This window comes from Chaetodon trifascialis, chromosome 10 (genome assembly GCF_039877785.1).
Source record: "Chaetodon trifascialis isolate fChaTrf1 chromosome 10, fChaTrf1.hap1, whole genome shotgun sequence".
Lineage (NCBI taxonomy): Eukaryota > Metazoa > Chordata > Actinopteri > Chaetodontiformes > Chaetodontidae > Chaetodon > Chaetodon trifascialis.
Window position 1 is genome coordinate 27785912 of NC_092065.1, and position 27122 is coordinate 27813033.

General features: G+C 48.4%; 1 protein-coding gene across 1 annotated transcript in view; it reads left to right on the forward strand.

The window, feature by feature from the left end:
• The first annotated feature begins 1433 nt into the window (after nt 1-1433).
• The window catches only part of cadps2 (Ca++-dependent secretion activator 2), a 150564-nt gene continuing 124875 nt past the window's right edge, over nt 1434-27122 (forward strand). Inside the window, exon 1 of the mRNA XM_070972496.1 lies at nt 1434-1924. Within this exon, the coding sequence (XP_070828597.1) occupies nt 1580-1924 (345 nt within the window). The 5' untranslated portion in view covers nt 1434-1579. The remainder of the gene's footprint in view (nt 1925-27122) is intronic.

Consider the following 27122-nt stretch of genomic DNA (forward strand, 5'->3'; position numbering starts at 1 on the left):
ATTTGACTCATCAGTGGTAAAACACACCAGTGAAACACTGACCTCTAGTGGCCGCAGTGTCTGCAGGTCACAGCCTCTAATCACAGGCTGTTGTCATGCAGTAAACATACAGTGTGAGTATCAAACTCAGGCCAACGCAGCAGCCCAGCAGGAAATTCTCTCTTCATGAAGGTTGAAATGCTCAGCGTCTGTTGGCGTGAGGGACGCTGAACTGTAGGTGTTTCTAATATTTTGTCCACCCTCATTAACATAAGAGGACAAAATATTTTTTCATGCTTTAATCTTTTTAGCAGCACATGCAGCCACATTCATTCATGAACCCACAGAAAGTTCAGCAGTGACTAACGATCATATCTAAACAGAAACGACTGAATAAGAAGTAACTGAACAAACAATAAATACAATGAGTTCATTGGGTCTGAGTGATCAAATAAGTTTTAGATTAAAGGAAAGAAAATTATATTTATGTGCATACACACATATACATTATAAACTTTTTTTGTATTTTTTTTAACGTTTGCTTTTCTTTCACTGGTGTGTCCTCTGTGTTCTGTAATTTATGACTTAATTTGTCCATAAATTGTATTTTCCAGCTTAATAAGTCTTAATAAGGTCTTTTATTTTGTGTGATTTGCTGGTGCTGTGAAGGTTTTTAATGATGATCTTCAGGGTTTCCAGTTGTAGCTTTCTCTGCAAACAAACAGCAAAGTTTATCATTAACATTAGTATTAATGTAATATGATAAAATATCTGTGAATAACACGTCGCTGCAGTTTTAGGTCAAAGATCGTCTATGCGGGAGGAGGTGTCACACAGCGGGGCTTCCGTCATGCTTTCATCGCAGAAAACAGGAACCAGAGTTTGGAGTGAAGTGTTTCATTGATCAGTGGAGGCAGGAAACACGTTCAGACGGAGGCTCTGAGGATCAGAAGTCCTGAGCAGATTGTAAAGTCCTTGACTTTCTAAATAAAAGTGGCTCCATGTGTTGAACTGCTGCAGTTTGTCTGGAAGCAAAGGGCCAACGCTCAGCTGTTTACCTCCTCTGGTGTGAAGAAGTGAGGACTTTTCCTCTGAGGATACCTTTAATCAAACAGGTCTCGTGAATCGGTTTGATTGATCCTGGAAACAAACTGTAAGGCTACTGTCTTTTTTATTTTGAAACGTGCTCCACGGGCTTGTTTGGGTTCTTGAAACGCACACAGAGTGAGACCTCTTCACGGCCGCTGTCCTCTCCGCGCAGCGACAGGTTGCTCACCTGTGTGCTGGAGCGCGCGGCAGCCGGTGAAGACGGGCGCGCGCTGCCATTCCAACGCTCATCTCCGATGAGACGGAGCGAAAGGCACGCGGCGACAACCTCCAAATATTAACCGTTAAAACTCCGCCCACCCCTCCACCCCCCACCACCAAAAACACGACGTTCCCGGGAGGTCGAGGCTCCTCCACCGACTGCAGCGGGGACGGAGCGTCGGCCGGTAAAGTGCAGCCGTTAACGCCACGTCGACTAAAACAAACAAACTCAAGCTTCAACAGTTGTTTCTGTCTCTCCGTCGGGCTGAACCGGAGCTTTGCGCGCTGAGCCATGCTGGACCCGTCCTCCAGCGAAGACACCGGCGGGGAGTCCGACCCAGAAGTTGTCCAGGAGGCTCCGCGGAAACCGGCCGCCTCCTCGGCGGGGAAACGCGGGAGCAACAGCCGGGCGGGCGGCCAGCAGCGCCAGTCCGCCGCACCTGGAGGAACCCGCGGCAAAGGTGCAAAAGACGACAGCGCTACAGGTGAAGAGGAGGAGAGGAGGGAGCGCGAGCGGATCCAGAAGGAGGAAGAGGAGAGAAAAATTAAACTTCAGATTTACGTGTTCGTCCTGCGGTGCATTGCCTACCCGTTCAACGCGAAGCAGCCCACCGACATGGCCCGGCGGCAGCAGAAGGTGAGTGCGCCGCACGCTGACACCACATACACCTGTTGTGTGGTGTCGAGGGTGCCGCTGCTAAACTTCCACTGGAAATTTGTCGATTTAAAGCTGACCCTCTTACCTAGCAGTGTATTGATAAGAAACAACAAAAGTTAAATGTTTCTGAATCATAACGAGACGCCGATTAATTCGGCATATATGTGATCCTCCATTAATCACTTATTTCACCAAAACAGTTTCTTTTCTCTTTGATTCTCCTGTTGCTTCCACGTCGCTGCTGCTCCAAAACAGTGCGCGGAGGGCGATGGCACCATTGTGAGCCTGCAGTTCAAGTCTTTCGTAAACAAGCGCTGCATACTTTATAAAACGAATGCCGAATTCAACTTCCACTGGTTTCCTTAATGCTGGGTGCTTGGCTCGTTTGTGCAGTGCGTAAAGGCTTCGTACTCCTCAGGCCAACCTTAAATTGATCGAAATCCTTAAAGAATCTGGTGTAGATGTAAAGACATTCGCGGGAGCTGAGATCATCGGTGTTTTAGGCACGTGCTCTTTGCAGTTTTTTTAATTGTCTTGAAAAAAACAAAAACAAAACATCAATGAAGCAGCCACCCTGCAGCAGCAGCAGCAGCAGCAGCATTACACCATTCAAACCAGGTTATCTATCCATGCAGCTCTCATCAAATCAGAAACTGAGGGAAACAGAAAAATTCATTTCAGCCCACTTCCTCTTAAAATCCACTTTCCATAAACCCCTGCATCATGATGCTGCCTCACTGCTGGTGGATTCAACCACTGATTGAGTATCACTGCCTCGCTCAGGAGGGGAAATCTGTCCGTGTGGTAAAATATGAGATTGCCTTCAGTCTGAAGTTGTTTTGTGTGTTTTTTTCTTTGCCTTGGCTGCGTTGGATTGCAGCATGCAGTGAAGTGCCGTCCTTGGCTGCATCGCGTTCAAGGGCCATTCAGCTGAGGCGGTGAATAGCTCTCCCGGGTTTGTCCACGTTAGATTCAGATGAATGAGCTTCGGCTGTGCCGGAGGGCGGCTCGGACCCGCGAGCTCTCACTCACGAGAACCTCCATGTTCTGCTGCCGCCGGGAAGCCTGTTAACGAGCGTCTCGGTGTTTGATGTCAACATGCAGACGAGGAGTTTTCATTCAGCTCATAAGAACTGAGCGTGTTTGTCTGAGTGATGAGTCCTTGCAGACAGAAGGCAGACGTGGGAGTTTATTTGTGTGCGAGCTTGAGTTCAGGATGTGGAACCCGTGTTGCATTAATTAGACAGAAACTTGAGCTCCAGCAGGAGAAACTGGCCTCTGCCTGAATTTTTATTTCCACTCCGGCTGAGCCTGGAAGCCGCGCTTCTCCCTGCGTCGATTCATAAGTAATCAGCGTGTGATTCATTAAAAGGCTGGAGAGCGTGGCATCGATCCGCCGTGTCGCAGAGGAAGTGGAGTTTCTCATCCTGCGGTACTCCCTCGCGGTGGCGGTGAGCGGGTCTCTGTGGAGGGTTGCCGGTTTGAATCCCCTGAGTCCTGCTGAGCAGACCGCTCTGGAGCTCTGCAGGAGCTGCAGAGGAAGAGAGACTGACTGTCCACGCAGCTGGGACGAGGACGCTCCCACCTGAGTTAGCATGAATATGAAGCAGGTCAGGTGTTTGTCAGGCCTCAGTGGTCGGCTCGTGACGTTCACTGTTGGTTAGCGAAGACTCGCTCCATGTTGGGGACGTCCTCGTCAGCTTCGTCCGGATGTGCTGATGTCTGCTGATACAGAGTCCACGTAGCTTTTGGAAAGGAGCGGATTGCTGCTTCATTGATTGCTGCTTCATTGATTGATGCTTCATTGATTGATGCTTCATTGATTGATGCTTCATTGATTGATGTTTTATCTGATCTACAAACCGAAGTGTTCCTGTTGGTACCGAAAGCGCCGATATCAACCAAAACAAGACACCCAAAGACGTCGTTTTCCTCATTTTCTGGCATCTAATGAACAATTAATAGATTTATAAATGACAGATTAACCAATAATGAAAGTACTTCCGGCTTCCGCCGCCGCCATCTTGGCGGCGCCTGACTCCACCTGACTAATTCAGAGGTGGGCAAAGAGGTGGAGCGTGGGTGGAGCTGAATGAAGCCCCTCCTGCGTGCCGTCAGTGAGTCTAACTTTAGACAGCCAATCAGCAGCATTAGTAGACCTTAGTAAAAGCATTCTGAGTGCTCATTGGCTCACCGACGCTGATGAGGTTTTCAAAGTTTGGTCCCAGATGACAATGAATCTTTTGCTGCTCGATAGTACTGAATCAATTGTGTACTTCTATAACCAGAGTACATCCAGGTAACTTCAGTGTCACCTCATTGTGTGATTATTGATCAGGAGACCGCCGCCGCCGTCGCACCGCCGCTGTGTTCCTGTTGTTTCATTGGCTGTGATGGAGGCCGGTGAAGGTTTGCTGCAGAGGTCTTTGTCAGATACGTGTTTACTGAAAGGAGACAATACCTGAGGCTTTGTTTGTCTTCCTTAACATCATAATCAGCTCCAACAACCTCCGCTGCCGTCAGAAGCTTCCAGGTGTAAAGACAAGCCGTCCAAGCTGACCAATCACAGGTCTTGTTGTCTCCATGTAGCCGCTGTAGCTCTGCTGTAGCCCTTTAACACGGAGCTAAAGGTGAAGCTTCAGCTGGAGACGATTGTTTCCTCTCAGCCTCGTCTCGCCCACGCTGCACAGAGACTTTGGCGTCGTCGTGAATCAGTTTCCCGCCGGCCGCGGCGGCTCCGGAGGAGGAGTTAATGATGCAAGCCGGTGCTTAGCGTCGGCCCGCGCTCGTGCTCAGCCTGCGGCGGGTTCACCGCGGGCCTCGTGATGCCAACATGCAAAACACATTAATGAAGACGCCAGTTGTTTTTCAGCGTGGGGGAAGAATCCAGAGAGCGTTTGGCGTTTGTGTGTGTGACGGCACGGCGTGACGTGACAGGAAGTCACCTTACAGCAGAGGAAGGCGATTGGACGAGCACCAAAACGTTTTGGTCATCGTTCTTTTCGTGGTTCAGTGTTTCTAATCGACCTTTTCAACCTCTTTAACTAAAAGAAATGACAGAAAAACTGACCTGTTGCCTTTTATTTATCATTAGTTATTTATTCATTTTAGCTTCAGGCTTAATGTTTCCAACTTTATTTGGTTGCAGCCCCTTTTTTAACTTTTTCAAACTTCGTAATATTACAGTACACGACCAGTTTTAACCAAAAAATTAGCCTTATACATCAATAATTGTTATTTTTGCTTTGTTGTTTAAGGAGGTTTAATTATCTGAATGTAGGCTAAAGACACGCAGCGCACTTGAAAAGCATAAATTAGATGTATCAAAGAAGTCAGAATAGACAATTAAAGTAATTATTTAAAGACATTATCAGCTGTCACGCTGACAGAAACACCAGTGAATGAATCAGATCTTCACAGCTTCATCGTCATTATCGTTAAAATGCGTGAATTTATGCTGAAGCTAGCCAGCTAACAGATCCGTCCATCGTACATGTTCCATCTTTCTGAACTCTCTCAAGCTTACTGAGAAAGCTTACTGTGAGTAAAGCTGACATGAGCTTGATGACGTCACTGCATGGGTTATCCAAACGTTAACGTGAACTCGCGCTCTCTGCGACTGTCCAGAGCCCTGAAACCTTAAAGCCACCACTCGAGAACCAGTGAGTCCTCTCTGACCGTCACCCTGACGGCTGTGGGGGAAGTCTGGAGAGCACCTGAAGCAGAGAAACCAGCCGTGCCACATCGAGCCTTTCCTTGTTTACATAGTTTAAATGTTGGCCTGAATGAGCTTTGCTGCTTCCTGTCAGCTCGTTGCATCGAGGATCTTCTATCTTGTCCGCCTTTTGCGACGGACACGCTTTGAAGAAGAAGACTTCTTGTCTCAGTTTTTTCTTCTGAGCTGGTCTTGGTGGTGGAGGTGTGTAGATACATAATAGTCGATCTTGTGTCTCGCGGGGCTTTTCATATTTCATTGTACAAGCGTCTGGTACTGATGAAATCTTCCAGGAGCAGATTAAATGTGTTGTGAATCCGACAGGAGGCAGAAAGCAGCCCGGGTTTCTCCGGAGGCCGTCGAGATAAAACACAGGATGTTTATTTCCCAGAGAGCTCGGTGACTCACTTTCATTCTTAGCTCTAATGAATAATTTACATTTCGAGTCGAGAAAGCGGCTGATCACACTCTCCCTGCAGGGCTACAAACCTGACCTGATCCCTGCAGGACTTCGACCGAACCGTGTGGAGAGCGGCCGAGTCAATAGTCATTTTCTTTATTTCTTTTCTTTTTAATTGTGAACAGAACAGAGAAATCTGAGCCAGCCTGGTTAAAACTCTTTTATTAACGCACGGGGGACGGCAGCATCCTGGAAAGTTTGAACCTCTGGAGAGCCGAGCCGAGCCTCGACCCCCTGCCCTCTGTGCAGAGGCACAGCCTGAGACGGCAGATTAAGATCTTTACCAGCAGAGTCCTGCAGCTGAGTTTTGGTTGAAGTGCGCTCGGTAGCAGAGGGAGGCAGAGCAGCAGAGCGCAGCCCGGAGCTGCGAAGGTTTGACTTCCACGCTGGAAAGAGCATTTGCTGAGTTACTTCAAAGCACTTTTTCTGCAGAACTTCAGGCCCGACTTCGGTCGTTTGGACGAGGAGCCGCCGCCGCCTCAGAAACCTGTGGAGCCTTCAGCTCGCTCCGCACAGCTTTGAATGAAGGAGTGAAACATTAATGCTGTCACAGCCTGCGACCAGCGCTGGGTGCCAAACTTCAATACTTTATTGGCACTCACTTTGCACTCGTACCAAATTTCAGGAGCTAAGGAGAAAAATCTCATCAGTGAGCCAATGAGCATGAAGCGAGCTCGTGCCAGGATCTAGGAACGCTGCTGATTGGCTGTCTAACGTTGGGTTTCACTTTCTTTGTGCTGCTTGTTAGCTAGCCAGTGAGGCTAACCTCTGTCTGCCCGTCAGTGAGTCTGTTCGTCCAGCGGTGCGTCCTCTCCTCGCCACAGCGCAGTGCTAACCTGCAGCCGATTGGACGTTTCCGTCTGCAAACGTCACGTTGCTTAGAGACCGACAGGTGGACAGAGAAGACGTCCTGAAGCTGACGCAGTGGATGGCTGTCAGACCCGGGCGAGACGACGTAAGAGGAAGTTTGGGCTCCGCTGGTCGAGAATTGTTTTGCTGTGAATAAAAAGGGTTTCCAAACAGCATGAAGTTAAAGTTTTCTGTACTATTTCCAGCAATATTACATTTTTATTTTCATCTTTTACAGTTTAAAAATAACAAAAAGGGAGAAGGGCCTGCAGCCACAGTTTGGGCCCCTGCATGGTCAGTGCTTAGCAGCACCTCCTTGAAGTAACTATCACAGCTTGTAAAGGCTTTTGTAGCCAGCTGAGGGTCTTTCAGGGCTTATTTTGGAGATTTCCACCCTCTGTTCCTTTCAAAAGGCTTCTTTTCTGAGATTCTGGGGTCGTCCTGCACGCTGAGGTCGTCAGTGGGTGTTTCAGGTGATTATCCTGAAGCCGTCCTCTTTTCACCTGCAGCTGTTTTACACACGGTGTGATGCTTGATTGCAGAGTCTGTTGGTGTTTCACTGAATCCTTTCTTCCCTCCGCCAGTGAAATGTTTCCTGTCCACTCGCTGTAACACCAGCCCAAAGCTTGCAAACTTCAGATTTTGTGAGTGTTGCTGCAGTAGATCTGCTCCACCACTGCAGAGTCTGCTAAATCCTCATGAAGCTTTAATTTGCCTCTCAGTCCTCCGAGCAGTCCTCTCTTCACCTCCACCGTTCCTGCTAACTGACATTTCTTAATGACATTACAAACTGAGGAGAAACGGCCTTCTTAATGCCTTCTGCTGCTTTGTGGACATCCGTTGGTTTATTTTTCTGAGTGCAGGCAGCTGCTTAGAGGAGCCCAGGCTGCTGATTGTTGGGACAGGCTTTGAGGGGTCACAGTATTTCTTAAGCTTATTTTGCAGCACTTTCCTAACAATGACTGCGAACAAGCCACAGCGCTGTGGAGCTAATTAAGGTCAAAACTTTGCTAAAAGTTCTGAGAGCTCAAATCTCTCAGGCTCCCCAAACTTTTGCATGATCCTCTTTTCCTTTTTTCTCTCCAGAAAACAAAAATAATGCACTAATGTTGCCTAAAATGTTGAAGAGAGTGATTCATCCTTAACTTTATGCCTTTTGGAGATCAGTCCAGTTTCTACTCTCTTTGCATGTAGCTTCCTCGTTTGAAGAGACATACGGGTTCATAATGTGTGCTTTTGTTAAAATGGCTTTTCTAAGCTTGCCATCGGACGGAGCCTCGTTCTGGTTCCGGTAGGAAACGTTTGGCCTCGTCTCGCGTTGCTCTGCAGCATCTCTGAACATCCTCCGATCTGCAGCCTTGAAGCTTCTCTGATTGAAAACGCAGAACGTGGTTCAAGTGGTCAGAGTTAAGCAGCCAATAATAGAAACGAGTGAATGTGTTTTTCACGACATTATGAGGAAACTCCCACCTGTTTTGTGTGATTGCCGCTCAAACGCTGGAAGCCTCCAGTCTTCCCCCGGTGTTTCTGTTTTTGTCCTGTTTCCAAGCATCTGACAAAGCGAGCAGGGAAACCAGGACGGCAGAAACCCCCTCTTGATGGAGACCCACGCCTCCCTCCCTCCACACATCTAATCCCCTGGCAGCTGTTCATTACACAAACAAGATAAACACCATCTCCTCCTGCTCCTCTGCTATAAGGAGCTACTTCTGCTGATGTTGGGGGCTTGTTTTTTTCCGGTGGGTGGTGGGCGCGAATTTTGGCTGCAGATTTGCTGGAGGCGACTTCCGTCCTCCTTTGTCATCCCTCCTTCCCCTGTCAGATTCCCTGAGACGGAGCTCTTCTCAGAGGGTTATGTAACCTCTCCTCCTCCTCCTCCTCCTCCTCCTCCTCCTCCTCCTCCTCCTCCTCTTGGGGAAGTGAAAGGATGTCTCAGCAGGGCTCTCACAGAGCAGGGAGCTCCATGAAGAGCATCAGACAGCGAGTCAGCCCGGCCCCGGGGCCAAAGACGGCCCTCAGTCAGCTCAAACTCTGCAGTCAGCAGTACTTCACAGTACACTGCAGTACAGTGACTGTAATACTGTACTGCACGCGGCCGTTTTAAACATGGATGTTCGTTGGAGATGAAGTCTTTGCTTTATCACCACATGTCAGAAAAACAATTACTGTGTTGTTTTGTGCTTCAAGTCGATGCTGAAAAATCAACAGATCGTGTTTAAAATAATCACAGAATCACGTAAAATAGTTCTGTTTGATTCATCAATTAGTCAATCAGGAAGAAATGAATCATCAGCTGTGATTATCAGTCAATCATCTGTGTGATTGACATCGACTTCAGAGTCTTCAGCCGTGCAGCAGCTCTGTGAGGCTCCGTGCTAATGTCGGCATGCTAACGTGCTCACAGCGACGGTGGCAGGTATCATTTTTAGCGTGTTTGCCATCATGCTAACGTTTGCTAATTATGGCGAAGTGGGTTCAGAGTAAAGCTGAGGCTCATGGGAGTGTCATGAGACTCACAGGTGCAGTGTTTGCTCATGAAACGAAGGACTGGACAGTAAAACGTGATCCAGTGATGATCCTTTGTGCCTGAGTCCGGTGGAACAAACAAGCTGTTTTACTTCCAGCCTCAGTCGTTTCCTGAACACACGACTGGACGCAGAAGAAACGACCTTCAGCAGGATAAAGCTGGATCATCTCCGGTCCGACGGAGTCAACACAAACTGCAGCGATTCGGTCGGAGCGCGTTGTTCTCTGACAACTTTCAGCGTTCGAGGCTCCGAGTCGAGCAGAGGAGTTCCAACCAGGAAACACGAAGACGAAGGAAGCGTTTAGCAGGGTTGGGGTGAGGACATCAGCACCTCAGATGACCTGATGCACAACTGAACCTCGCCTTCACGTCACAGGAGACTTTTGCTCGGCTGTGTTTCGTTGCTTCCTGTTGCTGCCTCTTCTCCTCAGCGTCTCCTGACAATCCTTATTTCGCTGCCGTCTTTAACGGGTTCATTTATTTATCGTTTTACAGCGCGGGGCCGTGCAACGATGCAGCTCGTGCTCCCTTTATGCTGCTCACAAAAGAAAACTAAACGTAACCAGATGAATAAATAATGACACTGTTTTTGTCGGAGTGCAGAGGATGAATGGAGGAGTCTCCAGCCCGAGGACAGAAGCTTTTTTGGTTGTCTTCAGTGTCTTCGGCGTCCTTCAGGCTTCTGTGCAGACGCCTCGCTGATACCACTGACGCTCTGTCGATCTGCTGCAGAGCCTCATCCCAGTTTGCTCCTTTAAGTTTCTTTCAGAAGGCGCTTCGTCACCTTCTGTCTGTAGATTTTAACCTGGTATCACCTCATTGGTTGCAGAACAATCGCTGAAAGGACTGCATTTTAAATTAAAACACAATCATTTCCTAAATTGGGATCAATAAAGAAACCGTCTAAGTCTTCTGTGGGAACGCCTGCTGTATCTTTGCTGCTTCATCACGCGTGCAGTGTTGTAGCCACTGATGTACTCTGGTGTAATCGAAGTATACTGAAGTACACGGAGTACCTGAGGTGTTTAAGAAACTTAGGTTGCGCTTCAGAAAATGTATTAACAGTGTGAAACTAAAAGCATCCAAGAAACATCAGTAGTTTAAATTTAAGTGCATCAAAACGACGGTGAAGTAGAATTTAAGTGGTTTGAATTTAACAGCGTGAATTTAAGAAGTTTACTGAGGTACACGTGAAGTGTGTATACTTATTGCATCTTCTTCTTACATCTTATGCTAAACACTTTGTTGCACTTGTGCTATGAATAAAGTTTATTATTATTATCATCTTCTTGGGCGTGTGGGGCTGGAGGGGGAAGAGACGGGGAGCACGAGGACGCCGTGTGCTCTTATGCTTCCATGTGCATTGATGCTGGTTATTGTACAGAAGTAAAAAGGTGTTGAAGAACTGGGACATCGACAGAAATGTTGAGTGAACAAATAAATCAATAAATGAAGTTTTCAGCCTCACAAGCTCAGTGTGGGTGATTTGTTGTTTTTTTTTTTTGCTGCTGTCCAGCTGCAGAGAACTCATTAAATTTGCAGCACCTTCATTCACCGCGTTGGTGTTCTGGGTCCAAACTCAGCAGCGACTTGTTTTCAGCTCAAAATGTTTTTCCTGCTGCAGAGATTCAGACTCAGACAGCTTACAGTGATGTTAAACAGCAGAAAATACTCACTTTGGCCAAGTAGCATGCTAGCATCATGGCTGTCGGTTGGCCTGTCTCTCAGTCCGTCTGTCCAGCTGTTGATCCTCCTTTGTCCAATTCTTCTGTTTAAGGCCAAATCAAAACGACTCCCATCAGCCTCAGCTGTACTTTGTATTTGTCGCTGCTGTAATTAGCAAACGTTAGCTGACAAGCTAAAGGTGAACATGCGTGATAAACGTGAGCATGCTGGCGAACTGACAGCTCAAAGCGCAGACGTCTGAAGTGTTTGATCAATGATTCAAATAACCAATCAGCTCTGAAAACAGTGGCCTGCTAATCAATCATCTAGATTAATTGTGTGGTCTGAGAAACTCGAGCTGTTTCCTGCTTTCCTCTCGAACGTGGCAGCATTGGTTATTTTAAGCTGTTTGTCAGGACAGTCTCCCAGTTCGCACACCCACAGCAGAAAGTCCAGCATGCATTGCAGAGACTCAAACGGGGAAACCTCTCGCTCTCGAGCACTTAGCGCCGGCCTCTCTCTTCACCTACACAGACCTCTCGGCTGAATAAAATGAATTACAGCGGATCAGTGGGAGTGCGCTGAATGCTGAGAGTGACGACACATCGCGGCGAGGATGTGAGGGGGAGTGCGGGCCTGAAAATCCCGGCACAGCCGAACGTTTGCAGCGTGAGGCCGGACTCAGCCCTCTGCTCTCATTTCAGTCATTTCACATTGTATGAAAGCAAAGTGAAAACTTGAAACACTGAAGGCTTTTCACCGTCTCCGAGCTTCTTCCTGTCTCTGCTCTGACCTGCTGGGCACATCGTTAGAAACGATTAAAATGGTGACAGATCCCAGACTGAGGTTCATGTTTTGGTACAAGCAGCCGAACAAAGGCTGAGCTCTGCTTTGTCGCGGCGGCGTGCTGCTTGTTGGGAAACCCGCTGAAATGGTGTGCAGGCAGGTGTTGGAGGTGCTGTGATGAACATTAGTTTCATCTTTTTCTGAGCTTGTCGAGCGTGTGGGCAGCACAGAATATTTTCTATTTAAATTCAGCCAAATAAAATCTGTTCGTTGGTCTGTATTGTCTGTAGTGCTGTTGGTGCATAAAGGATGTTTACATGCAGCACAGAGCTGGTTAAAGGTAGGCGCTACGCTCTGCATGTCGAGGTGAACTCAAACTGTGTTCCCCTTTATTGTTTTTGGGTCAGAATATTAGAAACACCTTGAAGTGTAATGCAGCCCAGTGCAGCACCGCCGCCAACTGTGACCTCCGTGCATTTGGTTGCATTAAACTGTGCGGGCGTTCCTAATAAAGTGGCCACTGGGTGTGTAAAACAGGTCACACGGGGTTAAATCTGCGTCGTCTGCACCGCTCAAACCCTCTGGAGGCCGATGATATTTCTGAGTCGTCATGAATAAATCGGTATTGACAGGCCGGGCGGCTTGCATCATGTCCCCGTGTGGCAGCCGGATCAGCCGGCGGTTTCGCTCCGTGCTTCTGGTGGCTAATGAAGTCCCGCGAGGCGTCCCCGCCGCGGAGATGCCTCCGCACGCCGCTCGTCTGTTAGGATGACGGCCCGCTCTGTCGTCCCCCTGGAGAAGCTCTGGAGATTGTGGTGCTTGTGCAGTAAAATGCAGATTTAGACTTTGACAGGGAGCTTTGTTGAGCGGCGGCTCTCGGGCTGACGTGCACAGGTGTCGGTTCGCCTTCGTGCAGAGCGTCTCCTCTGTCACTTACGTTTGTGCTTGTTTGCTGTGTTTTGATGATTCCTTTGAGATGACTTTGGTGTTCTGATACTGAGTAATTGAGCTGTTGGGTTTAAAAAAAGAAGGCAATCCCACGCTGCACGTCGTGTCTTAGGTTTCGTCGTTCCACCTACACCTAACCCTCCGTTTTGGCAGCAGCTGTTGAGGCTGCTGTTCTCAGGAGCGACGCTCAATCCTGCCTCACAGCTAAACTTGGTGGAGGACCTCAATGGGTGTAATCCACCCTTTTAAAAAACAGACAAAGATGAACATAGATGTCTCAAGTACATCCTCTCTGGCAGCTAAACTTGGTTTGGCAGCCGTCTCTAAGTCTGCTGTAGACGCCTTCAGTCCTCCATCAGAGACGGGTTTCATCAATGTGTCATTCAGTTCAGCAGCTAGTTAGCTCCAAGGCTGAAGTCTGTCTCCGCCGCAGCCTGATGCGATGCACCCTCAGTAATCTGATGCGATGCAAGTTAAAAAAGGCCGAGGCCCCAGTAAAACTTTATTTTCATTTCACATGCGTGAAGTCTTCAGCAGCCTGCGACGGCTGAAAAACAGAGCTTTGCTTTCTTATCTAGTTTGTCCCGATGGCGTTTTCAGACAGAGCTGCGTTCAAGCTCACCCAAAGTGGCGGCACAGACCTGTCGACGAGGTGGAAATGCGAGAGGAAAAAGGAGCGTGTGGAGGGAAAGACACAGATTCACGCCACACATTATCTTTATGTCCATGTCTAGCTAGCTTACAGCTAACGTCTGCACACACAACGACAGTCCAGTTGTGTGAACTTTAATTAAGTGTATTAATTAAGGAAGTAGCACCGCGAAATTCACCCTCATGTATTTGTAAAATAAACGGCAGCAGAAGGTTTGTGTTGAAGGCTAGTTGGTTAACTAACGTAGCTTGCTAGCAAACATCTAACATGTTAGCAACATGAGCTAGCTCTAGTCAGTCATCGCTAAGCTTCGTTCTGTTTTCTTTGTACTGGGCCGTTAACACAGTCCTCAAGCTCTCCGAGCTAACAAGCTCTTCCCGTTAGCTTGGGCGCTAAGAGTACCAGCAGGTTATTTAAAAGAAATGTTTGTACCATCGACCTCTCTTTTAATCTGTTAGCCGTTCTGTTTCTGTGGAGCAGTTTATTCTCAAATGAGGAAGTAAAAGTTGATGGTGGTTCGCAGCTAATAAGCTACGCTAGCTCCCTCCGTTGTTGACCGTCTGCCTTCAGCACAATCAGGATGGCCTCCTGTCAGTCGGCGATGCTGCTCAGCGTGCCGAAGCTTTGCCAGAAGATTTACTGAATTGCTGCATTGAATCCTTGGAGATGGAGGATCTGGTGTTTCTGGAGTTTGACGGAGTGACGAGCAGATGATGCTTTGATTTTGACTCTTCTTTTTAAAAATCTGTCTGACTTTATCAAAGTAAAACACTGAATCCCTGGAATTCTCCTTTTTGTTGCATCCAGGAGTTTGTTTCCCCCAGAAATGACAGCGTTTGATTTAGATATTAACGCTGAAATGTGAAATTCAGACGCAGTGTTTCCTGTTCTCTCTCGCTCTTTCAGCCTGTCATTATGTTTTCCAGAGCAGTGGAGCGTGAGCAGCAACCCGGTCACGTGTTTGGGCTTTTGTGCATCAGCTCAGTGTGATTCTCTTCATTTTTCTGTTTTCTTGTCTTTTACAGAACGCTTCTCTCTCATGTTGAGTCTAAAACTGGAGCTCCAGCAGGGCTGCGTACAGCCTTTTAATCGATTCTTCGCTCAAATGCTCAGTTATCAGCGTCAGCCCATCAAATGAGCAGAATTAACTCAACAGAACATGAGATTTGTCTTTCCTTTAAACTGATCGTTTCCATTGTGGCTCTTAACAGAAAATGAGTGTGCATCGCGATCGGTCCGCTCAGTGCGATGGTTTGTGGGATTAATGAGAGTCAGCCCACACGTTTCTGTGCCTGCTTTGTGTTCTCGTGAACTCTTAATTGAGTGGAGGTACTGTAAAGCACAAAGCCTCTGCAGATCGCTCTCTGTGAAATGCAAAATGACACCTTTTGTATAAGCAATCAGTTTGCTTTTCACAGCCGAACCCTTCACACCAGAGTCTCGTCTGATTGAATTTCTCCCTCCGAGCCGCACAATCATCCCGCTTTAGACCTTTCAATTACCTCTCTGCTTGTTAATCATCAGCGTCTCTCCACCCATCCGCCGCGTTACCTTTCGCTCTCACGCTGCGTTGTTGTTATCCGTCCGTCCAGCCGCTGTACCCGCCCGTCCTCGATGGCCGCTGTGGAGCCAGATGTTGGAAACTATTTCCATAAAGCTTTCTGCAGACATTCACGTCCCTTCAGGATGAATTTTAATAACTTTGCTGATGCTTTGACTTGTGCGACCAACATTTTGATTAGTCTGCCATGTTGGTTCGTGAAAAAAAAACCAACTATATTCCCATCAGCCTCAGCTGTACTTTGTTTAACGTTGATTAGCAGCTATTAGCATGCTAGCACATTCAGCTAACATGATGAACATGGTATACACGTAAACATCGTGACAGCGTGTTAGCGTACTGGCTTTAGCATTTAGCTTCAAGACGCATAGGGCGCATCCAACCAGAACACTGGATACTAAGATGACAGAGATGCCCCACAATGCAATGCAGCATCGACGATGACGGCATACAAACATATGATCTAACCTTAACCATTAAATTTCACACAAGCCAGATGCTGTTAGCGTTAGTTGCTAACATTTTACAGTAATTTAAAGTTTATTTGGCGAAGATGAAGCCCACGAGATCAAAGCACGAGTTCGTCCGTGGCTCGCGTCGCCTCTTATGACCATCTTAAGTTTGAAAAGATGCAAACTCGTATTTATTTACACAGAAGTATGTTGAGCAGTCGTACGCAGATTGAGTTTGTAGTGTGTGATTCAGCTTCTTTAAGGGGTCGTATTTTTGAACATTTTATTTAATTTAAAGTGACCTCATTTCTGTCCGAACACCTCATCAGGTTTTAGGTTGATGGGATTTCCTTCCTCATTGGTTTCAGTTCGTTTCTGTGAATCTGAACCTGCAGAGCTTTGACGCTCGCTGCACCATCCATCACTGTCGATGTTCAGTCACTTACTTTTCATGTCATTGTTGGCCGGTAATGCAGTCGAGAGCTGAAACCGCTCCTTGCTGGTGCATTCAAGGACACTGTGACATCTGTGACAACCTTTTTAAAGCAAAAAAAAGACCAAAGTCACGTGATCCTCTCACACTTTGTTCAGTCCTCGAAGGGCCAGTGTCGCCAAACACCCGCTTTCTGAGCCAGTTTATTTTGTTGATGCAGCTGCTTGTGCTGGTTTCTTCTGCGACACCGACAGGTTGCGTCCGACCGGCCGTTCAGCAGCTTTGCATTCGCAGATGTTCAAAGAAAAAGTCTTACTGGGGCGTTTTCTTGCCCCCCCTCCTTCATTCTTCCTGAGCTGTCGAAGACGTCTTCTGCTCTCGGCCGTGTTAGTTTCAGTCCCTGATCAGGGCGTCTGCAGCAAACAGCCCGTGTTTTAACTCTCTTTGATCCCTCCACCCAGCAAATATAATGATCACCCGCGGAAACAGGGATTATTTTACATGCTCTCCATGCAGAGCCTCGCATTTAACCCCGTCCATGCTAATGAAGGGAGGGGGGATCTGACGAGCTTCAGAACGGCGTCTGACACGAAGCTTTTCGCGTTTATTAAACACACCGCTGACACGTTGTTGCTCCGTTTCACCAAGATTTGTTTTTCACCTTTTCAGTTTTTGGCAGCTGCCTCTTTGTCCCAGTGGCCAACTGTTGAACTGCAGCTTTAAAGCCCCTGCAACCCAGAGAGACTTTCCCCATAGACCACCATTATAACAAAGACCTCTTGTAAAACCTCCAGCTGAAAATACTCCATGTATTATGAATCTAAATCTAAATCTTTAGCCCAGCTTAGGACACAGACTGGAAGCTGTGGGAAACTGCTAGCGTGGCGCTAAAGTCCTGAACTACCAGCACCTCAATGTTAATCTGTACACAGACAGTGTATTCAGCATTACTGCATTACATCATCATTATACAATCACATCAACATGTGCAGTACTTGATGTAATACAACGGGCTATATGTTTATTATTTCTGATATGTTATTATTAGTATTTATAATGCACAACAGACATATTTCTTCGTAGGATGATGCTTATTTTTGCAGCATGGTACACATAGTTTACATATTGTTTATGGTTGATTTATATTGTTTCTGATTCTGACACAAATGCAGAACAGTCGGTGCTTTTAGGTGCAGTTTCATGGTGAACAAGGTCGAAGTCACGTGGAAGGAGTCGTGCTCTCGGTGCACGGGGAGCAGCGTTACGCTCCTCCAGCGCTCCTCTTTATGTGCTGGTTTACAGCAGGCGGCAGTAACTCGGTTTGAGGGGCCTGAGGGGGTTTGATCGTAAAGGGGAGGGGGGCTGATGAGCTTTTGAGGTGTTAGCTGGTGTATTTCTGAGCTTTGGGCAGAGCCAGGTTAGCTGTTTGCTGCTGCTGCCGGTCTTTGCGCTATGCTAGGCTAACCAGGTCCGACTCCAGCTGTGGACACGCACATCCACGGAGTCTCACTCTGAAATAACCGTCTCCGTCTCTGCTGAAGTGAGTGACACAGCTGGACATTCATACGACAGCAGAGACAGAAGAGAGAGGAAGTGAGAATAGGAAGGCTGAGGACGACTTTGGTCGTTGAGGGAAACTGTCTCTCAGGTTTGTCATGGCTGATTGTCCCCCACAGCGCCTCTGCTCTGTGCTGATAAAGACACACACACACACACACACACACACACACACACACACACACACACACACACACACACACACAGGCCTTCACATTCCTTTATATACAGTATATAACGTGATGGAGCAGCTGCCACATCGCACGCTTCCAGATGTCTCGCCCCCGTTTGTTGTCCTCGTGCTGGTTTGGTGTTTGTGCTGTTTGTAGAACAGCGCAACGGTGCATTTAATGTCGTGGGAATAAGCGGCGTCCTCGTTAAGATGCCGATCACCTGCCTGGCGTGGACTCGTTAAGGCTCTGGGAGTGTGAGGATGTGTGAACGCAGCAGGAGCTCAGCTGAAAGCAGCATCTTTCATTCACAACAACAGCTGCTCTTGTCGTGTTTGACAGGGACAGCGCGGGGACAGTTTGGGCTGCTGTAAGTCAACACTTTTAAAGGACAGCTCACACTGACCCTCAGCGAGGAGGGCGGTGTCAGCTGACGAGTGTCACGTGACGCCCACGGCACACGCCTTATGCAGCGTTGCTCCAATCCTGGAGGTGAAGGTGATAAAACAGCTGCTTTCTGCGCAGTTTACGAGCGTCAACACGCCGAAGGACAAAGGTCACTGTCACTGTGACATCACCTCGTCCACGTTCTCTGCAGTGGCGTCCATCTTTGAAGCGTTGCGGTCCACCACGAGGTGATTGGTTGTGCTGATACCGAGCTGCAGGTGATCGTCGTCGCACCGTGTGGTGAAGCTCTGCGTCCACCTTTCGTTAAAGTCAGGACCACACGTGTCAACTGAGTCTGGACGGACGTGGACGTGACGGATCGTGTGTGAGCAGCTCAACTCTGTCGCCGGAGCTGCCGTCTGTCCTCATGTCCAGGTGCTCTGATGTTATCATGGTTGTCCACACGTCGTCTGATCACCTGTCTCCGTCCACTCCCGTCTGTCTGTCTGTCTGCTGTGACGTCTTTTCTCTGACGCTGCCTTCCCTCAGTTTTATTTGAATCAGCTCTCGAGCAGCGGTTGAAATCGCAGTCACGCTCTGAACCGTCATTTCCAGACTGCCGTCGAAGATCCTTTCGCAGCGTCTGGACGAAATCACAGGAGATGGATTCATAATGGTCTGTGTTACAGCTTGTGAAGATTTTTGATTTTTCTAGTTTTAGTATTCATCTTAGTGTGAGAGTGTGTGTGACTGCAGGCCCAAATCTGATTCTCACATCTTTATTCTTATTATTTTGGCTCATATTTCACTTTCATATAAATCAGACATGCTGTGATTATTATGATTTTTTTAAATTTATGTGGAATTTGTGCGACTTTCACGGCGCTCTCTGGCCTGAACTGTCTCGCTGTGAGACCCCTGTGTCAGACGGACCCTCCGTCCTGAACTTTTGGATGAAATCTGTTTCTGTGAAGACGTTCACGTCCCCATCAAACCCGTCCTGCCCGCCATGCCCTCGCCTCGGTAAGGAAGCAGCGGCCGTTCCACCACAGAAAGCCACGAACGAACTCGCTGTCGCACTGGAGTCGGATGTTTGCTGCCTTTCCAAAATAACGCCAACAACCAAAAGTTCAAATCATGATAATCACCGCAGCATCACCTCGATTTGAATGGATGAGCAACGTGTTTTTAACCCTTCATTTAAATTGTTTAGCGTTTTGGTCGAAGGTTTCTTGTTGACTGATGAAGTCCGTGTGTCGGCAGCGGAGGCGGCCGGTCGGAGACGAAACACGCAGCTCATTATTTTTAATTGGCTCCACAGTTTTCCTTCTCGTCACCTCTGGCTTAAAACATCCAGCTGTGAAACGCGAGGCCTCTGTGTGTTTGTGAAATGAAGTCAAGCTGCTTCATGGCGAGCGCAGAGTTTTCACTCAAGAAGTCTTTATTACGTGTTTTAGCCTGAAGTTAATTCACACCTCTGTGAGTCACTTCACGTCTTTCTGTCGACTTAATATGCAGCAATTCTGTGTCTGAAATCAGCTTCGCGTTCAGTCTGGACACATTTTTTAAAGGCTTTTCTCTCAAAGTGAAAACGTCTGTCAGTCTCTGACTGAGCTCTTGTAGCGGCGCTCTCTGTCAGCTGCGATGCTTTACAGCTGATTCAGCCTTCAGATCATTTCTGCAGTAAATAAACCGACTTGTTTTCACTCAACAGGGATTTATTTCCTCTGTGGCGGAGAAAAACAAGCTACACTAACTTTCAAAGTCAGACGATGCGCAGACTTGAAGAAACTCGCTAGCCTAGCTGCATCGAGAGCCAAAGTCCTGACATCACGTCTGGGCAGCCTGTCACAGCGAGCGGCGTCCCCCAGGGCGGAAAAATGAAGCCCATCAAGAGCCAAGAACTGTTCCTCGAATGGACTCCAAAAGCCAGTCAGTCCCCATAGACTTCCATATTAAAATGCCCAAACTCAGCAGAGATAAACATGTCTGCAGTCTTGTCTCTATAGCTAATTTCATTTCAATTATTCATAATTATGGCCACGGCTGCTTTGAGTGACAGCTCGCTTTCAGCAGCCAGGCTTCATTCGGCTCCACCTCTGCCCGGTGACAGATCAGCCGGGAGTTAGGCGGAGTCAGCCGCTGCCAAGATGGAGTCACTGTGACTGAGCTTCACTTCAGGAACCTGTGGAGACTCCGTCCATGTTTCATACAGTCTGTGCTTTCAGGAAAAGCCAAACCTCCCTGAAGGACCCAGTGGAGAGTTTGTCTGCCTCGCTGGCTCGAATAGAAAGTAGAGGCTTCGTTTTTTGACTCAGTCTCAGACGTAAACGTGCACCTGCAGCACCTGCGGCTGGAAACTGAAACATGTACCAGCATGGCAGCACATCTTCAGACCTTTCTTTAAAGAACACTGCTGCTGTTCTCACAGACATGACTGAGCTTGAACATGGACTCTGGACTCGAGGCTGCAGCCTGTGGCCTCGTGGGAAATGGTGTTCGACAGTAGAGGTGTCAGAGGGGTTTTCTCACTCCTGTGCACTGTGCAGGATCCAGCATTTCCCTCCAGTTCAACAGCATCTCTGCTTCTTATATGGTGCAAACCCGCTTTTTCACACAGTTTCCAGAAGACATACTGTCTTATTTGCACCGATACGTTATAGTTTTGTCAAAGCATGAGAGCAGTGAGCGTCTCTCCTGATGCTGAGGACATGAAAGCAGCAGAAGGCCGGAGCGAAGACGTCCTCTCTGACTGCTGTCTGTCAGACGGCTTTCAAACGTCTCGACACCTCCTCGGCCTCTCGTCAGGCTCTGACAGGTGACGCTGGAGCGTATATGGCTGGCGGTGAAGCGCTTTGAATCGGATTGTTAACGCGGCGCCGGCTCTCTGGATGCTCTAATCTAATAAAAGACTTGAACTGGCTCTGCGCGGCGATGATCAATTGATTCAAACGGCCTCGGCGGACGAGCCGAGGCAGCGCTCCGCTTCTATTTTTATCCCTCCACTGGTGAAGTCACAGCCGTCATCTCCCTTCTCCCCAGTCCAGTCTTTTCAATCTCATCCTCCCCTCTCTGCAGCTCAGACTCCCCCTCTCCTCCTCCTCCTCCTCCTCCTCCTCCTCCTCCTCCTCCTCCTCTTCCTCCCTCTGCTCTCGTTGCCTGCTGCGACCCAGTGGAGAGTTTTTCTGCCTCATTGGCTCGATCCACCGGCGGTCATCAGAAAGTGGAGGCTCCGGTCGGATTCCAGCGCTCGCACAGCCGTCACTTCCTCGTTGCTCTGAGCCGCAGTGCGTTTTCATGTCAAACAGCTGTTTTCACTCTCATTCAGGCCGGGGGACAGGAAGTCCAACCTTAAATGAGCTTTGAACAGCCGGCCTTGAAGAAGGCCTTGAGCTCTTACCTCGGCCCCCTCAGTTTCTAATCACTGACTCTTCTGTTCATCATTGGTTGATTTTGTTGATTGATTGTTGGTTTGGTCTGTAAACGTCAACAGTTTCCAGGTGATGCCATCAGATTCTTTGTTTCAGTCCCAAACACCTGGGACATTTTTGTGAAGTGGTGAGATTTCCAGCTTCATGTCTGGCTGCAGAGTCGGTGGGTCCTTCAGACGTCGGTGCAGCTGGGATTTAAAATCATTCCTTCACAAACTGATCTGTTTTCTCACAGTCGTGTCTGTTTGCTTGCTTTTATAAGAACACTGTTTAACCCACCCAGCTCTCAAGGTTGTGATTGGCTGAGCAGGGAGCGGCCTCGCTGTCGTTTGCCGTTGTTCTGCGTTGACGATGGCTTCCTTTGCCGAAGCTTCGTGTTTGTCAGCCGAAGCACGTCCGTGTTGATCAACCGACGGTTCGCTCAGTGCAGGACGGTGAATCCTGAGGGCTGAAGCACGACTCTGATCATTAAACCAACAACCAGAGAGCAACAATACGAGGAAACGCCTGAGAAAGCGGCGACCGCGGTGGGGTTTCCTTCCTCTGATACTGAGGGACAGATTCCTGGATCTGAACCAGGAATCACACACTGGAAGTCTGCAGAGGTTCTCCATAACGCCACCGTCAGCGTCGGCAAACGGGCTGTTTGTCCAGATGCCATGAAGCTGAGCAGAAGATGAGTCCTGGTGAACTCATTGATCTGACTCTTCCTCTTCCAGGATTCCCCTACAATGAACCCGTCAGACCGCAGTGATCCTTCACCCTCCTCCTTACAGACAGTCGCCCTCAGGATGGATCGTCGCTGTGATCTCTGTTCATCTATGCTATGCTACCGATAGCTTTTAGCTCGAAGCGTTGCCTCACCTCACGGCTGGAGGCTTTGAGAGTTGTTGCCTGCGTGTTCAAACTTCAGCGATTTACATTAGAAATGGCGTTCTGATGAGCGACAGATGAGAAAGGAAAGTTTAAGTTTGAGTTTGACCCTCAGTGAAATATTTCCCATCAGTTAAACACCTGTGGGACATTCGTCAGGGTTTGTTTCCCACCGTCGATAAACTCTTCAGGCTCTCGTTTTGCAGCCTGTGTCGTCCGTCGGCTCGTTACCTGGACAGGTTGATCTGTTGCACAAAGACTCTGACAGTTTGTCCGACCTCTGGGACGTTTAGGAAGGAGTTCGCTGATTCCTGATGGTTTGAAATAAGAGAAGCGGCCGAGGATCGATTCCTCACACCTCCACGTGGTCAAATCTGATTTTGAGTGGTGGAGATGTCTGAGCCGTGTCTGCAGGAAATGAGGCATCGAGCAATAAATCCTGAGAATGATGAATTACCCTGCGAGGGGAGAGCAGGTGATGCTGCAGACGGACCGGACAGACGCAGGAGGCCTCATGCCATGCTGGAAATATTACAGCATCGTAAAAGTCAGCGTGCACCTGATGAGATTTACAAGTTTGCTGCTGTTCGATATCTGAGGATCAAATCACTTTAAAGTGTTTCTCTCTTTTCCCTCAGCAGGTAGATTTGGAGGAAATTAGTGACTGATTATGCACCAGAGTGAAAATGGTAATTAGATTTGAAATGAAACAGTTTAATTAAAAGCTGATTTGAGCTTTGGCATCAACATTTCTTCTTTATGATTGATTTAAATTTCAGTCCCATGTCTGAAGAGAAATACCCACAGAGATTTGAACAAGACAGGAGACCTAAGAAGGTCGAGGAGAAACTTTTATTATTGATGTAAACACGGTGGATCAGTGGCTCTGTTTAAACCCTGCAGCAGGTTCAACGTGTGGTGGACTGACTGAAGCTGAAGGCCTCTTCAGGGCTCAGACTGTCGCGACTTCACTTATTCATATCAAATCTGTGTTTCTGAAAGGAAAATCTCTCTGAGCTGCAGATTTCTGGGCAATACGTCGATGATCTCTTCAGACCGTTCAGCGCTTTCACACATGTTTCTGTGAGGGTTTGCTCGTGTCTGCCAAGTTCAGGACAGGAGATTTATGACCCCGTGGACCACATGTCCAGCGTTCAGGTCTGTGTTTGGACAGTTTGTCCTCAGGGTCGAGAGTCTCTGGAGTCGTTAAACCTGACAAATCCTCCATGAGCGTCCATAGGAAGCTCCAGAGGGCAGAGCGCCCACAGACCACTGTCATGTCACGAGACGTCTCCATCAGGTAGATCTAAACCCTGAATACCAGCGAGACCCTGGAAACTCCATCCAGGATGTGAGGGACGCGCAGGCGGTCTGCAGCAGTCAGCCGGTGGTGTGTTTGTGAAGGGAGGAAGTGTTTGTCTTTGGGGAGTGATCACTCTCACTCTGCACAGACGGCTGGTATCTGCCTACAGGAGATAAGACGGAGAGGAGGTTTGAAACACAGCCGAGAGGCAGCGAGAACAGTCTGATGCTCAGGAACGTGGAAAATTAAATTTAGAGTTTAGAAAATGGATTTAATGGAGGGAGAAAAGGTCCAGGCAGCCGGTGGAGGGAGATTCATCGTCTGCTTTATTGGTGTTTTTTGTACCTCACGTCTCTGATGGCCGTTCTCTGCGCAGTAACAGGAACAGGTTGTATTACAGACCTGGAGTCAGTTTAGTTTTAGCAAAGGTGTAACACAGCGTCCATGTTGGTGAAAGAAGCTAACATCATGTCTTTATTCTTTATTTGGATCCGCCGGCTTCAGCAGAGACGTTTCTGGTCGAGTAAGAAACAGAACAGGTGACTATAAAGCCCTGCTGTGCTCTCAGGTAACTGAGGCTGCATCAGACACCAAGCAGCCAACCACAGATCGCGGTCAGTAATCAAAGGGCGGCAGCAGGTGTGAGCTTACGGAGGGTCGAGCTTGCCGCATCCTCGCGCTCGCTGTGCTGAGTTTGCAGAAATGCTCCTTCATGAAGAAGGTTTTCCACTCGTGTCTCCTGACCTGTGCGCTCGCGTCACCTGTGCGCTCGCGTCACCTGTGCGCTCGCATCACGTGCACACGCCTGGTTCTTATGTTTTATCCAGACTGAGAAACGCGTCTCTGCATCTGGACACGTCCTCTCGCCGTGCTCACCTGGTTTGTGCTCTTACGTGGTTTCGTGTTTCGTCTTGGCTTCTTCTTCGTGTTTGGTGAGTTTGCACTCACACCAGATGGCAGCAGCTGTTTTTTTATCTCTTTCTTCTTCTCTGCGCTCTCGCCGGCTGGTTTTTCTGCTCTCTGAATGGCAGCATGTGCTGCTCAGGTGTTGCACTGACCTGTCGGTGGGATTGCACCAGTGTGAGTTCCTGTTTGTGTGTCGATTGCAGTCAAATCATCATTTCTCTTTCTGATCTGAGCTTCTCCGTAATCTTTCAATTGTCCCTCTGGGGTTCACGTACCCCTCCTCAGGAATCACTCATCGGTTTTCTGCTCTCCAGAGGATGAACCCTAACGATCGTGGAGACTCTCTGACTCCTTCTCAGACCAAGAAATGTAAATATCACCTTCCTGCTCCGCGGACCCCTGACCCCCCCGTCACCCCCTCAGTGTCGCTCTTAATGTCCCACTTTAAATATTGTTTGTAGTTGATTTTGAGACATTCTTTAACTCTGTGTGTGTGTGTGTGTGTGTGTGTGTGTGTGCGTGTGTGTGTGCGTGCGTGCGTGCGTGCGTGCGTGCGTGCGTGCGTGCGTGCGTGCGTGCGTGCGTGCGTGTGAGGACGTGCATGATGCTGATCGGCAGCAGTTGCACCGGTGATGCTGAAACTCGGCGTGCGCTTCAAGGATCGTTGCCATGACGATTAGGGGAGCTGTCACACTGCTACCATGCAGCCTGATCAGGGTGTGTGTGTGCGTGTGTGCGTGCGTGCGTGCGTGCGTGAGACATATTTAGACAGGAAGCAGCTGTAAACGTGCAGAAATTTGGGATTTTTCCTACAACGTCCAGCTGAATCCTGTTCTGTTTCAATTAATGGATTCATCCATTGACAGAAGATGAATCTGCATGTGTTTTGGTGATTGATTGATCAGTTTCAGCTTTTCAGATGTGATGATTTGATGCTTTTCTCTCTCATGAATGAGAGCTGAGCATCTTTGTGATTGGGCTGCTGGTTCAATGAAAAAGACATTTAAACATGTTCCCGTTGGGCAGTTTGAATCTCTAACAGGCATTTTTTTCCTCGCTTTCTGATGTTTTGTAGATGAAGCGCTAATGAAAATAAGCATGAGTTGCTCCCCGTTAAACACTCGACCGCGCTCTGCGACACCTGAGGCTGATGAAACTGTTTCCAATCAGGAGTAACAATGTCACAAACCTGCAGCAGCGAGCACAAAACCTCCTGTTTCTGTTCCAGGAAACACGGCGTGTCGGAGATGCAAGGTTTTCACCTGACACATACGGGGTGCCAGGCCATGGATGGAGTGTGTGTGTGCGTGCCGCTCGTGGACACACACACTCCCGAGTGACTGTGAGGGACATAAATTTCTCCTCCTGTCACTTCTGCTGTGCACAAACTATTTCAGTCTGAAGCAAACGTCTCTGAGAGCAAGAAAACAATCAGTCAATTTGTGGAAACAGTGTGATGGTTCGGCGCTCTGTGTGTGTGTGTGTGTGCGCGCGCACGTGTGTGTGTGTGCGCATGTGTGTTGCCTGGAGGCTGCAGGGAGTGTTACCTGTGTGTTAGCGGCCAGTGTGAAGATGGAAAAAATAATAACCGCCTCACAGCGCTGCCTGATTGGAAGGAGCCTCGCTGACGGCGCTGCGGTCAGACACTGATTCTCATGAGGAGATGATGATGATGATGATGATGATGATGATGATGATGATGTTTAATGAAGTGCAGATTCACCTGCAGGGATTAAATAGTTGAATCCTCCAGTCGATTCCACATCAGTTTTCAGTTCATTAAATAGAAAAAGGGTCAGTTTCAGGCTCTTTGCTCCTCTGAAATGCATTATGAGAGTTAGCCGTCAAGCTAAGTGGAAGCTAACTTCTTCTTCTATGACACTAATTAATGCACTGACAGACCTGCTGGATGCTCTTTTGTTACAACGATCTGCACTGAGCAGCTGCAGGTCTGTTTATATCACACAGGTTATTGTCTTGGTCAGAGTCTGCTGTGTGTGTGTGTGTGTGTGTGTGTGTGTGTGCGTGTGTGCGTGCGTGCGTGCGTGCGTGCGTGCGTGCGTGCGTGCGTGCGTGCGTGCGTGCGTCGGTTGGCTTCCCTCAGTTGTTGCTGCTGGAGGTCGTGTCACTCCGCTCACTCCATGATTCGAGCGTGTTGCCCTCTGCCCTCATCCACCTTTTCTGCTGCATCGTAACGAGGAGAAACTATTGATTTATTGGCTAAAATCAGTCGTTGATGATGAGAAACGCTTGTCTGTCGTCCTCTCCCTGGCTGTCTGTGGCTGCCTTGCTCATGGGCTGCGGGCAGAGAGCGGCTGAGCTGGTAAATACCTGCAGAGCATCCGGGCAGGTGTGTCCTCAGTAAAGCAGCAGGCGTAGAAATACAGCGTAATTACCTGCATGGACCCAGGCTCTGAGATGATTACCTGTACTGTGTGTGTGTGTGCGCGTGTGTCCGTGTCCATGTCCATGTCCGTGTCCGTCCTGCTCACACGCTGCGTT